The sequence below is a fragment of the Lissotriton vulgaris genome, chromosome 9 (genome assembly GCF_964263255.1).
Source record: "Lissotriton vulgaris chromosome 9, aLisVul1.2, whole genome shotgun sequence".
In the NCBI taxonomy this organism is placed as follows: Eukaryota; Metazoa; Chordata; class Amphibia; order Caudata; family Salamandridae; genus Lissotriton; species Lissotriton vulgaris.
The window spans coordinates 1,068,698,093-1,068,710,740 of NC_141697.1; the positions used below are offsets into that span (position 1 = coordinate 1,068,698,093).

General features: G+C 44.3%; 1 protein-coding gene across 1 annotated transcript in view; it reads left to right on the forward strand.

The window, feature by feature from the left end:
* The window catches only part of SUCLG2 (succinate-CoA ligase GDP-forming subunit beta), a 420,935-nt gene that overhangs the window by 228,594 nt on the left and 179,693 nt on the right, over window positions 1-12,648 (forward strand). Inside the window, exon 8 of the mRNA XM_086939039.1 lies at window positions 4,855-5,016. Coding sequence (XP_086795165.1) covers window positions 4,855-5,016 — 162 coding nt within the window. The remainder of the gene's footprint in view (window positions 1-4,854; window positions 5,017-12,648) is intronic.

Consider the following 12,648-nt stretch of genomic DNA (forward strand, 5'->3'; position numbering starts at 1 on the left):
GCAGGGAAGGTGAGAAACGGTTGAAGACTGGTCCAAAGCTCGTTGATGGTGCACACGTTCTTTCACCAAATTTGCCCTGGCATACCATTGCCCTTGATTTTATTGGCCCAATGGGTGAGTTAGGGGAGAGTGATAGATTTGCTATTGTTGTTATTGATGTTTTCACCAAGTGGTTGGTTGTTCATTTTACCAATGATATCACTTCTTCCAACTCCATCAGGTTTTTGGGTAACCTCTTTAAGGATGAGGGCCTGCCTTCTGTCTTAATCACAGATAATGGTCCACAACTCACCTCCAAGGACATGGAGATCTTCTTGAAGGAGTGTGGAGTCTCCCATCACCATACATCCTTATACAACCCTCAGGGGAATGCAGTTTGCGAAAGAGCCAATAAAGTTGTTAAGGGTATTATACAGATGGCATCTAGTGGTGGTCATATTGTTAGGAAGATGGTGAATGAAATGCTATGGGCATACCGTACCACCCCTTTGGCTAATGGACATCTGTCTCCGTTTCAGTTGATGAGAGGACGTGATCCTGGTTTAAAGTTATTTCCGTCCTGGATGAGGGATGTCGTTACTCTGCAGGCTCAGGGTAATTTCCCAGATGATCTTCAAACTGATGTGGTTGAATCCACCCCTAATGTCTCTCCTTCTCCTCCTCCTTTTCTCGTGGGAGATCTGGTCAAAATCAAATTGGGAAGGTTACAAAAAGGTTTGTCCAAGATCAAGGGCCCATTTAAGGTCAAGAAGGTGCTCAACTATTGTGTCATCCTAAATAATGGCGAATGCTGGAACTTCAGGAGAGTGGCTCTCTACAAGAGGGAAAAGGGCTCCTCCCCTTTGTCTTCTTTGCACTCTGAGGGTTCTGCTCCTTCCACTTCTTGTTCTGATGATTCTGTTACCAGTGGTTTTTTGCTTGCCAATGACACTGATGATTTTCTACCTTCTAATGGTGCGTCCCTTGGTTCTCATGCACAAGATGAAGTTATTGTCTCTGGTGGGGGCGATGCTCCTGCTCTGTTGCAGGGTCCTGTCCCTGCTCAAGGTTCTTCTCTCTCTGCACGCCCTCTTAGGCCTCGGCGGCCTCCTACTTACCTGCAAGATTTTATTTAAGTTTCATTTGTTCTTTTGTTTTTTTTGTTTTCAAACAACAGAAAGGGAGAAGATGTGTAGTACATGTGAGTTGTTATTCTAGTCTTTCTCAGGAATGCTTAATGCTTACCTTCTCTATTCCACATTCCATGTTCCACTCTGCCTTGTATGTTCCACCCTGTGGCAGTTGACCGGTTGTTGCTGCTGTGGGTGGTCTGCTCTTACGTTGTCTCTTGACCTGAATAAAGGAACCTGCAAGAATCACCTGCCGCCTCTGCACCTTATTTACTACAATAGTACTCACCTTAAGGATAAAGGTCCCCCTCTGAACCAATTGTGGCAGAATATCAGCAGATCAAGACTTTGTTTTCTCCATGAGAAATTAAGAGGGAGCTATCATAAACAAAAGGGGGTTCATTGCAATTAAAATGATTAACAGTGAGCAAAGGTGTGACTCCCAAAATTGTGTACATTACTAGTGCAACTAATATACTCTTCTAGGTATCTAGAGTAAGGAAAACTGAATAAAAAAAGAACAGGCTTTCATCACTACAACAATGAACCAAGACTTTAACAAGTACCTTGAAAACAATGTTTCCACCTTGCAGTTAAAGCAATTAATGAGCCCTTTAAAGGAAACCATTGCAGGTTCAATCATGAGGAAATACTAAAATCCCAATGATACTATAACCCAGGAAAGAATATACAACAAATTAGCAGTGTACTTCAACCTTTCAAGCAATGCTCAGATTGCTCATTTAAGCCACAACCAACCAGAAGCTCTATTTATTAAGTTGTACAGGTGAAAGATCAATGGTGAAACACTGAACTGAAATCCCAAGCATGGGAAGGGGCATTTAGGCCTTCACCGAATCCTATTTTAATGACTATTCTACTACACTGCTCAATTCCTCCTGCCAGAGTTCTTGGGTTCTTTTTAAGTGAATGGATACACCTAAGGAGATTTGTCAACAGAGAGCTAAGTCAATTAAATTCGTGTTATTTCTCTATAATGTAGATTAAAAGAACCCTCAAGACTCAGTGACATTGGAGTAGCTTGTATTGATCCTCACCAACCACAGGCATACTGCCACAGCAACCTGCAGATAAAAGTGAAGAGTCGGTCTGGCACACATCCCAGTGTGCCAGGCCTGCCGGCACTGCAAGCTGCATAGGTAAATCACCCCTACTGCAGGTCTTACAGCTCTAAGGCAGGGTGAACTGTGCCTAATGTGAGGGCATAACTGGATGAGCAGATATGCCCATATAGTGTCTAAGTCCATTCTTCGACATAAGTGCACAGTAAAGCCATACGGAGGACATGGGCTGGGAGCTTGTCACTACGAGTTCCACAGTTCCATGTCTTCACCGAATTCCAAGATGCTTGGTACGAAACATCTCCTCTTAAATCCACACTGATGTCAGTATTAAGCAATGCACCCACAGTGCACCTCAGGGGTGCCCCCTAAAATCCTACCAACTCACTAGTGTGTGACTGACTGGTCTCCACCGGCCTGCTACCTCTAGACATGTTTTTGACCCCCTGAGGTGGTAGCCTTTTGCTCTTGTGGGTCAGAAACCGCCTCCTCTGGATGGAGATGACTCACACCTAACCTCAAGCAGGAATTGCCTAGAAAGGTGGTGAGCCTTAAAGTCTTCCGGTCCTTTGTTTTGCCGACCAGGGCCTCTCCAGCTAGTGAAGATGCCCGCTCCCCTGACCAAGCCCCTTTTATGGAAGCAAGGTTGGCAGGAATAATAGTAAGCAAGTGAGGTGTGCCCCCTCTCAGCCAAGGCCACACCTAGGGTTCCCTAAGCTGAAGTGACCCCCCCCCCGTTTTCAGAATCCAAAGGACGCTCGTAGGCCTCGTGTTGATCAACCAGTGCTCCAGCGCAGCCCAACTTACCTGCTCTGCTGTAGGTCTCCTGCGATCGGCCTCCTGCCTGAGCCTGCAGCCTTTACCCGACTTCAAAATTACCGATTGGTTTACATTTGGCGCCCAACGATGTGTTGGCACGCTGCACCAGGCCGCTCCTGTGCCACTGGAGGTGTGTTTAATGTTGCCTTGTCCCCCCACCGTGCTTACCCTAAGCCCTATAGACTGGGTTACCAAACCGTATTGCTTACCTGTTAGTAGTACCCCTTTGATAGCTCCCTTTCTGCATAGGATAACATTGGCACCAGATACCGAGTTTGACATCTGCAACTGGCCACCCCAGTGCCGCTGGTGGGTCGGGTTCGTCACTTTCTGGAACCTTAGTTGGTACTGATTCTTTATCCCAAAACTCAATATCCTAAATCATTTACCTACCTGCATGTTGCTGATTGTGTTTCCTTCCATTTTATTTTACATTGAAAAGCATTGATATTGCAAAACTTATTTACTTGCAACAAAGTATCTTTGGTTCTATAAAATAAAAGTATTATTTTTACAAACCATGGGCCTCTGAATTAGTAATTGAGTGTGTGTATCATTGATTGCCTGCGTGTGTACAGCGAATGCTTAGCACTTCCCTCTGATAAGCCTAACTGCTCACCCACACTACCACAAAAGAGAGCAGTAGTATTATCTACTTGAGCCTTTGTAAAGCCTCTGGGGATCCACTGGACTTTATGCACAATATACCTCATTTTGCTATACTATATACAGAGCCAGCTATCTACACTGCAGCTTAGTGAATAATTTCTTACTTTTCCCATGAATCATGCTTCATTCGAGTCTTCAGTCCTACTTGTGAAACTTTGTTTTTAACCTTCTAAATATTGAGTTTTATTCATTAGCTAACAAAGGCCTCTTTGGAAGTTAAAACATCTCGAAAAGAAAACATTTTGCACAGCAACTATTAATTTGAATAAAATGTAGTTGGAAATGGCAAGGTGAAATTAAATATTGAATTCATAGTTCTTCAGCTCTGTTAACTTTAATATGGCATCATCTCCGCGTTTTAGGACTAGCACTTTGAAATATGATGGCCTAGTGCAATTTTGCATGAAAGTCTGCTTTTTAAGTCTTATTTGTTTTGCGCATTAATTTAAACATTACGTCTCGATAATTTTTAAATGGCGTCCCGCTTCTGTCTGCTCATATTAATTTAATATTTTGACCTTTGTTGGCCAAACAGTCTCCAGGTTATCGACTGTACATTAACAGTAAGTAATAGGCATGCCTACCAGGTGGGGCTAGATTGCCTTCCTAAGATACATTATGTTGCAGTGGATGCAGGAGCAGCTCACTGTCACAGTGCAGAATCTTCGGTATTTTGGAATTGTATGGACTGTCCCATCTTGTTGTGTTAACGTATTCCAGTAAAAAGCAACAAAACATAAACCTTTTGATGTAACAAATGGCCCTTGTAAGTACCATGATTAAAAACTAAAAATAGACTTTTTCTCACTCATCTAACAAATATAATAATCATTAGCTCAGTCCACATCGTAAATGTCCATCCAATGTTGGTTAGTTGGGAGTTCATCTCTGGAAGACTTCAAATGATGCCTTCTGCCTTCATAAAAATAGTGCACTTTTATAGGTATTCTTCTTGATTCATGACAGGGTGAATTTGAATTGATGAATCACGGGTCACTTTCGGCAATACATTGTGTTGATTCCATGACTTATTGTGAAGTGCATTGATAGCCTTCAGAGAGGAAAATGAGAATATCATCACTGCTATTGTCTTCACATTATTCCTGTTTAATTATACTACCTAGATTAAGATGTGTAGTATGTTTCGTTCATTGAAATGTTTTCCTGTTTTCTAGTTGTCTGCTTTGATGCAAAAATTAATTTTGATGACAATGCTGAATTTCGACAAAAAGAAATATTTGCCATGGATGATACATCAGAGAGTGATCCCATAGAAAGTGAAGCAGCTAGCTATGACCTGAAATACATTGGATTGGATGGAAACATTGCTTGCTTTGGTAAGGAAAACAATAGGATTTCTCTTGTCAATTTATAATTTGTTGAGACTGCTCCATCTTCATAAAATGTTCTGAAGTTGGGCACCCCTACTGTGTATTGAAAAGTGACTGCTAAAACTATAACTAGAGTTACTTCCTGATTTACAACCAAGTAGGTAGAACCTAGAGTAGCGCATATCCTCTGTAGTTAACGATACACTGGAGTCACAAGAGCTACCTAAATGGGAAAAAATTGTTATAATTTGTGGTGTCTCAAATGATATGGAGCGTAGAGGTGAACTAGGATAAGGTATGTTCAGAGGCAGGTAGAGGTAAAGGGAGGTACATGTTTTTTAGGTTTCAGGTGATGATGATAAAAGGGTACTTATTGAGAACAATTAATACCCCATCAGGATTCTCTGGTGCTTTATTACTGAAAACAAGAGTATATAGTTGAGGAAAAAACCATGTCAAATCAAATATTTATATATGCCTCCAGTACATGCACATCACTGATTGCTTCCATTCATGGTGTCAGTGTGTCCCATTAAGTTATTGTAAATAATGCTTGCCTCCAAGTCTTAAAAACCACTCATATGCAGTCCAGGATGTGTTCTGACGCTTTTATTGGAAAATGCAGCGCATTTCGTCCTAACAGTCTTTGTCACAGCCTGCACAACAAATGCTCAACCATCCTTAAAGACAAAAAAAAGGACTTAGAAGATTAATTATACTATTATGTTGCATACATAAAAAATAATACAAATCAAAACATCATACAAATCCATACATTACTATAGCTTATTTTCACCTCAAAATCTATTTTTTGAAATATTCGGAATAATTACATTTATCTCTAAATCAATTAATTAATGTACCACACATACAGGTTTGTTTTTTACAGAGAGAAAAGCATAGTAGTTCATTGTACAAATGCTTATGTAACCTATGCTACTCACGCAAATCTGCTTGATTTCGAAATATTTTTTCTCAATGATGGAGTAAATCAGATATAGTGTTCATAGCTCTCAGTTGAGGACGCATGTCTAGAAATAGTTTTTGGTGATCTGCAGTAGCTTTCGCTACGCCCTGAGAAAAAAACAGTCTGAGAAAAAAACAGTCCATGACCAGCCCAAAAAATGAGTTTTTTAGTTTTGACATCTGACATAACTTGTAACAAGTCAGTATATTGCAAGAAGAATAAAATTACTCCTCGTGGTTTTGTTGAAACTCTGGGCCCAAGTCTGTGAGCCCTTTCTATATTGAGGGGGGTGGTCGTAGACCTATCAAGAAACTTTGCGAGAAAAGTCTGAAAATAGACAGACGGATCAGAGCCCTCAGTGTTGTCAGGAAGACCATATAGACAGGGTTTATTCCTGTGATTCCGTTTTTCAAGATCCTCAGCAAATTTTTGTGACAAGAGCTACTTCTGACTCCAAATGGGAGTTACGTGAACTCGCAATCTGAGGACTTTTTTTTTTTTGCACCACTAGAACTTGTAATTCTAAAGAAGATCATTTGTCATCCAGATATTGTAATCTCTTGTTAGTTTCCTCCATGGAGAGTTTTAGTACGCACATTTCTCAAGAATCACATTCATCGAAGCAGGTATAGATGTCACTAGAGACTGGATCCTTTTTTGGCTTTTTTTTTGGACCCCACAAGCATTTTACCTTGCAACAGTGATTTTGGAATGGTACCTGGAGGAGATTCAGATTAGTGGGAAGTTACGTCAACCATTTTGTGGTTATAGTCTGAATCTGATAGTGTATTGTTGTTGGAGGTACCAGAAAGTTTACAATTTCTTATTTTTCCCATGTCAGATAAAAAAGACTGAAGGGGGCGGGGAAATGTAAATTAAGTTCTCAACATGCATATGAGGCTGAAAATTGTGAAAAACACACTGGGAGCTTTAATAGCGCATGAGAAACCGCAGGCATAAACACTGAAACAAAGAACAGCATATAAAAGAAAAATCCTCCGGAAAAATAAGAGCCCTTATTTCCCTTTTAGGAAAAGGTAATTTCACCATGAGAGGGAAAACAGCAAACTGGAGACTCTGAAACATGAGGAATAAATCCTGGAAAGTATGCAGTAAAGTTCTATAATATGATAGCCTTTGGCAGTGTCAGACAGCATTGTCAGATATGAAAGGGCTCCAGAACATGGCCACACAAAGTAAGATGAGTTTTTGATTTAAAAGGCCTTCTTGGTGCAAGAAGAAACAAGCATTGGTATAGCCAAAAGATCTTGCCTTTGGGACCTTATAAGTGTTTAGCCAGAGCTTTTGGCTTTGCCAGTGTATTTAAGCTGTACAGTAGAGCAGCGTTGTTTACTTAGTACAGTGCATTGTGCATTACTCACCCATGTGTTCTATTTAAGCAAAAAAGCGAACACGTTTTCACACTGTCAATTTAAATACTGAGATTGCTACAAAACAGCATGCAATTATGGGGAAAAACGAAGTTGAACTACTGACCTTCATTTGATTTCCGATCTTCGCCGGTCTGGAGTGTGTTTTTCTTTTTTTTAATTTAAATGTTTTTATTAGTAACAGCAAAGCATGTGCATACAAGGACATCACTGTAGCACTTACAGAATACTGGATTTGGACAGTTATAGAACATCATTTATACATTACATAGCTACAGCACCTCCTGTACTTTGACGCATTTCTAATTCTACTGTTGGGGACACCACAATATCTCCCCGGTACTTATTCCAGTTCGACCACTTTCGGTCCCATTTCTTGGGGCATCCCCTTGCTATAAACCCTTCCGTTTCCGCCAGCATGCATCTATCCAACTCTTTCGCCCACATATGGACGCTCGGTATGGTTGCTCCACCCCACCCTTTCGCTATCTCCCTTTTAACCAGGGTATAGCCCAGAGTCACAAATTGCTTCTCTACTTCCCTCAGGTCAGTTGCCTCCCAGATAGTTAACAAACCCAGTCGTGGCGTTAGGAACAACTCCTTATGTAGGGCTTTATGCATGTTTTCCGTGGCTCCCTCCCATAGGACCGCAACCCCGGGCAGCTTCACAGCATATGGTAAAACGTGGGCTGTTGGCCACATTCCCTTAGGCAGAGATTGTCCGACCGCGAACCCACCTTCACCAAAGTCAGTCCCGTCATATACGAGCGGTGCAGGATCCGGAGCTGAATCAACCTGAACTTTTGCGTGATTGCCGCCTCCCGAGGATACATCAGGGCCTCCTGCCAGTCTTCATCCCTAATCACCCCCAAATCGTCCTGCCACTCTCCCTGAGTCTTGGGAAGGCATCTGGAAGGTTATTGTAAAATTTCTTATATGTGAGTGAGATAATTTTCGAGTCCAAAGGTCAGTCTAACAACCTGTCTTTGAGCGGTGAAGAGTCTGGAATGTCTGTAAAAGATGAGAAGGCCGCTCTAAGAGCATGGCGTATCTGCAGGTACCTATATGTCTCTTCCTGAGCCAGTTGATACTGTTTCTGGAGTTCCTCAAATGGGAGTATCTTCACCTTTTTAACCAAATCTTTTACCACAGAGATACCTATGAGGTCCCACTGAACAAACCTGGGCTGATAACATAACATACCCAGTTTTTGCTAACTCCAAAGTGGAGCAACCTTAGTTAGGACACCAGCGCATCCCAGGCGCGAGTTCACTGTCCGCCAAACCTGTAACGTGTGCAAAGTGTACCCGAAAAATCATCCCTTGTTCTTCCTGTCACTAACATATAGGGCCCCCATATATCCGAAGCGATCAGTTTGGTATCGGTCAAGTGCATACGATTGATGCTCCAGGGGGAGGTATATCCATCTATTGACAGTCACTAGCTGTGCCTCCCAATAATAGAGCTGTAGGTCGGGGAGCGCAATACCTCCATGGAGTGTGTTTTTCTTGAGTTGGTGTAGGGCTTTGCACAACACCATGCCTGAGTAAAATAAATATGCTTTTCAGCGACTTACTCCTCTCTACACTGCCATAAAGAAATGTATACAAATGGCTGTGTGGAGTCGGATGAGATGTAGTGACACTTCATGCATTCCTCTTTCCGCTCTCCTGACCTCCACCCCCCTCCCCCCTCCTAGACTTCCACCCACCCATGGAATAATGATTCGGAAGCATGGCTTAATAAATACCAAACTGTGTACAAATGAAGGTATTGGATCCCGCAACTGATCAGCCTAGATCCAGTTAAATGAGAAAACAGAACAACGTGGCTGACCAGGATAACTTCAATATGAATAAGAGTGCCCGCAGCCAAAACGTACTGCGTGACAGGGATTTTATATTTCCAAACAAATTTATTGTTTCTTATACTCAGCTTGCATTAATGTGAAAAGTATGACATCAAAGGAACTTTCCTATCTATACAGTCAGTTCAAAAACATGCAAGATTATGTACAATATATACAATATATACAAGTGAACATTCAAAGCGAGAAAATCAAAATTTTGAAGACACCGAAAAACATTTGAAAGAAATTGCATAGCAACGCGATTGCAACATAAACAATATTTACAAAAAGAACATTTCATGGGTGGAAAGCACCAGTCCTATGACTGCACAACCAGTGGACAGGCGGATCAGGAATAGATTTGCCTGCCTGTCTCAACACCTGTGGTAGGAAATTTATTAGATTGACAGAAAGGGCCACTCAAGTGGTGTTAGTTAATCCCTAACTGCACCCTTCTCTCTTGGCACAGGCTGGGGGTCAACGCGTTTCGAACCGTCATAAGTATGGGTTCTCCTCAGGACAGGGACTGGTTAAGCGTTTGCCTTCTCCATCAGCGCAGGGACTGCACGAGGAAAGGGATTGAGGCCGCAGAAGGTTGTTCTGTGGTGGTATCGAATATGACTGGATACCGAGAGCCCAAGTCGCGGTGTGCTGTTCAGGAAACAGCTCGCATGTTTGTAAATTTTTCTTTATATACCTGGAGCCAGAGCAGTTGAGATCACAGCTGGACTCGAGTTGAGCTCCTGGAGGGAGGGCTGCGCCGTCGGACTGTCCGGGCAGAAGTGCGGGAATCAATCGGCCGTGTCCTGTTCAAGCTCAGGGAAGGAGCAGTCTGTTAATCACCGCAACCAGCAAGACGAGTTACAATGGCACAATTCTACTCCACGCCCTAGGGCACGCCATGCTGACCAATTTATCACGTATTCAGCTCAATTCCTCAGAGATCTGCAATATACCGCCACCACGCCATCCCCAACGACCTTCCGATGCATATCCGCTGCTGGCCTCACGCGCCCTGACCAAATCCACCTAGGCGGACGCTCACCTTCAGCTACGCCAACTAGGAACTCCACGTCCATCAGGGTATTATATCTGAATACTCGTTCGCTAGTGAAACACTCCGAGGACATTTTCATATTGCTATCTAACTCCAACCCAGACATGCTCCTGCTTACAGAAACTTGGCTAACATCAGAGTCCCTTCCAGACATACTGGCTGCCCTCCCCCCTGACTATTATATTCTTCACGCCGATCGCCCTGATGACCAGCCCGGTGGCGGGGTGGCAGCCATTATATCTAAATGCCTGACATCTATCTCCTCTCCCTCTCTCCCCCTCCCGGAGGTGGAGAACTTACTCATCAGTGTGCAAACTGACACCGGCCCCCTCACTCTCCTCCTCCTATACCGGCCCCCCCATTCCATGCCCTCTTTCTCTTCCACTATAAGCGAACAACTGTCCACCCTGTTAACGAGGCACTCATGCTTCGCTATGTTTGGCGATCTAAACTACTGGTTTAATGACACCAACGCTGACTCCCACGCCACCGAGCTCTTCGATACCCTTACAAATTTGAATCTCATTCAACATGTTTCTCAACCCACCCATATTAAGGGACATATTCTGGACCAGATCTGGTCCTGCAACCTGGCCCTGTCCCTACCAAACATACTCCCCTGTGTCTGGTCAGACCACCACTTGGTGGATACCACCATCACAGTGGCCAGCCAGATCCCCGTCCCCTTGATGGCCGGTGGCCTGTCACGGAAATGGAGCACATACGATGCTCAGGGCCTCCTTACTGCCCTCGCCGACTCCCGCATAGGCCCTCACCCCTCCAATGACATCGACGAACTAGAACAAGACCTAGGCTCCTGGCTAGAGTCGGCCAGCGACCTATTTGCTCCCCTAGTCAAATTCCCTCGCACCAGGCATCGGAATTCCCACAGGTGGTTTTCGGATGATCTCAAGGCTCACAAACTAAAAACGCGCCAGTTAGAACGCATTTGGAGACGTAACTACTCAGACCCAGCCAGACAATCCTATCTGACTGCACGTAAAGACTACAAAGCGGCCATCAGATCAGCCAAAATGGAACACTTTTCTATAAGGATCTCATCGGCAGCAGACCAATCCAAAGAGGTGTTCAGAGTCCTGAATGAGCTAACTACAGATAACAGAACCCTCCCAACTCAGACCCCAACCCAGGAGGCCTGCGACACTCTGAATTCTTTCTTTGTGGAAAAGATCATAAAAATTAAAAAGTCTATCCCCCCTTCCCCAGTCATCTCCACCGGATATTTCCTCTAATAACCCTCTGACCTTCACCACCTTTCCCGCTCTGGATCCTACCTCCCTAGCGGAACTTGCCACCCGTGTTAAATCTGGCTCCCCTAACGACTGTTGTCCACCATCTGTCCTGCGGAGTATATGTCTCAACCTGCCAGACTACATGCTAAACTTACTCAACAGATCTCTCAGCAGTGGCACCTTTCCTACCTCTTTCAAAGAGGCCATCTTATTACCCCTCCTCAAAAAACCCAGCGCCGACCCTGCAGAGCCGTCGAATTATCGCCCCATTTCCCTCCTCCCCTACTTCTCCAAACTTATGGAAGCCCATGTCACCCGGTACCTGTCAAACTTCATTGAATCCTCCTGCCATCTGGAGCCTAATCAGGCTGGCTTCCGACCTGCCCACTCGACAGAGGCCTTCATCCTGGCAGTCCTTGACACACTCAGGAGCAACGCGGACGCGGGCGCCCCCAAGCCCTCGTCCTTCTGGACCTGTCGGCCGCGTTCGACACGGTGGATCACAACATCCTCCTCCACCGTGTCAAGCAGGCAGGCATCCAGGGCACAGCTCTTGAGTGGGTCAAGTCCTTCTTAACTGGAAGAACACAGGCGGTCCGCCTGGGTCCTTTCACCGCCAAAAAATCCCCCACTACCTGTGGTGTCCCCCAGGGCTCCTCCCTTTCCCCGCTTCTATTTAATTTATATCTCCGGCCACTGATTCAATCTCTTCTGAAATGGGATATCATAGTCTTTAATTACGCCGACGACTTACAACTCATCCTCCCACTCAACTCACCTCATACCATCAATACGTTCCACGCAGTCATGATTCATATCCAACTCTGGATGAACCAAAATCAGTTAAAGCTGAACCCCGGCAAGACCGAGCTCCTCCTCCCTGGACTCAGTCACGCCCTCTGGGGCCCACAGTACTGGCCTCCGGAGCTCGGCTCTCCCCCCACCCCAGCTAAAACAGTAAAGAGTCTGGGCATAATCATTGACGCCGAACTCTCCCTCAATGCCCAAGTTGGAGCGGTAGTCTCTCATCTTGCATGCACCAACTTCGGAGGATCCGCAAAGTTCGTCATCTTCTCCCCCCCGCGGGACTCACTCAAACTGTCACCTCACTTGTGCTCTCT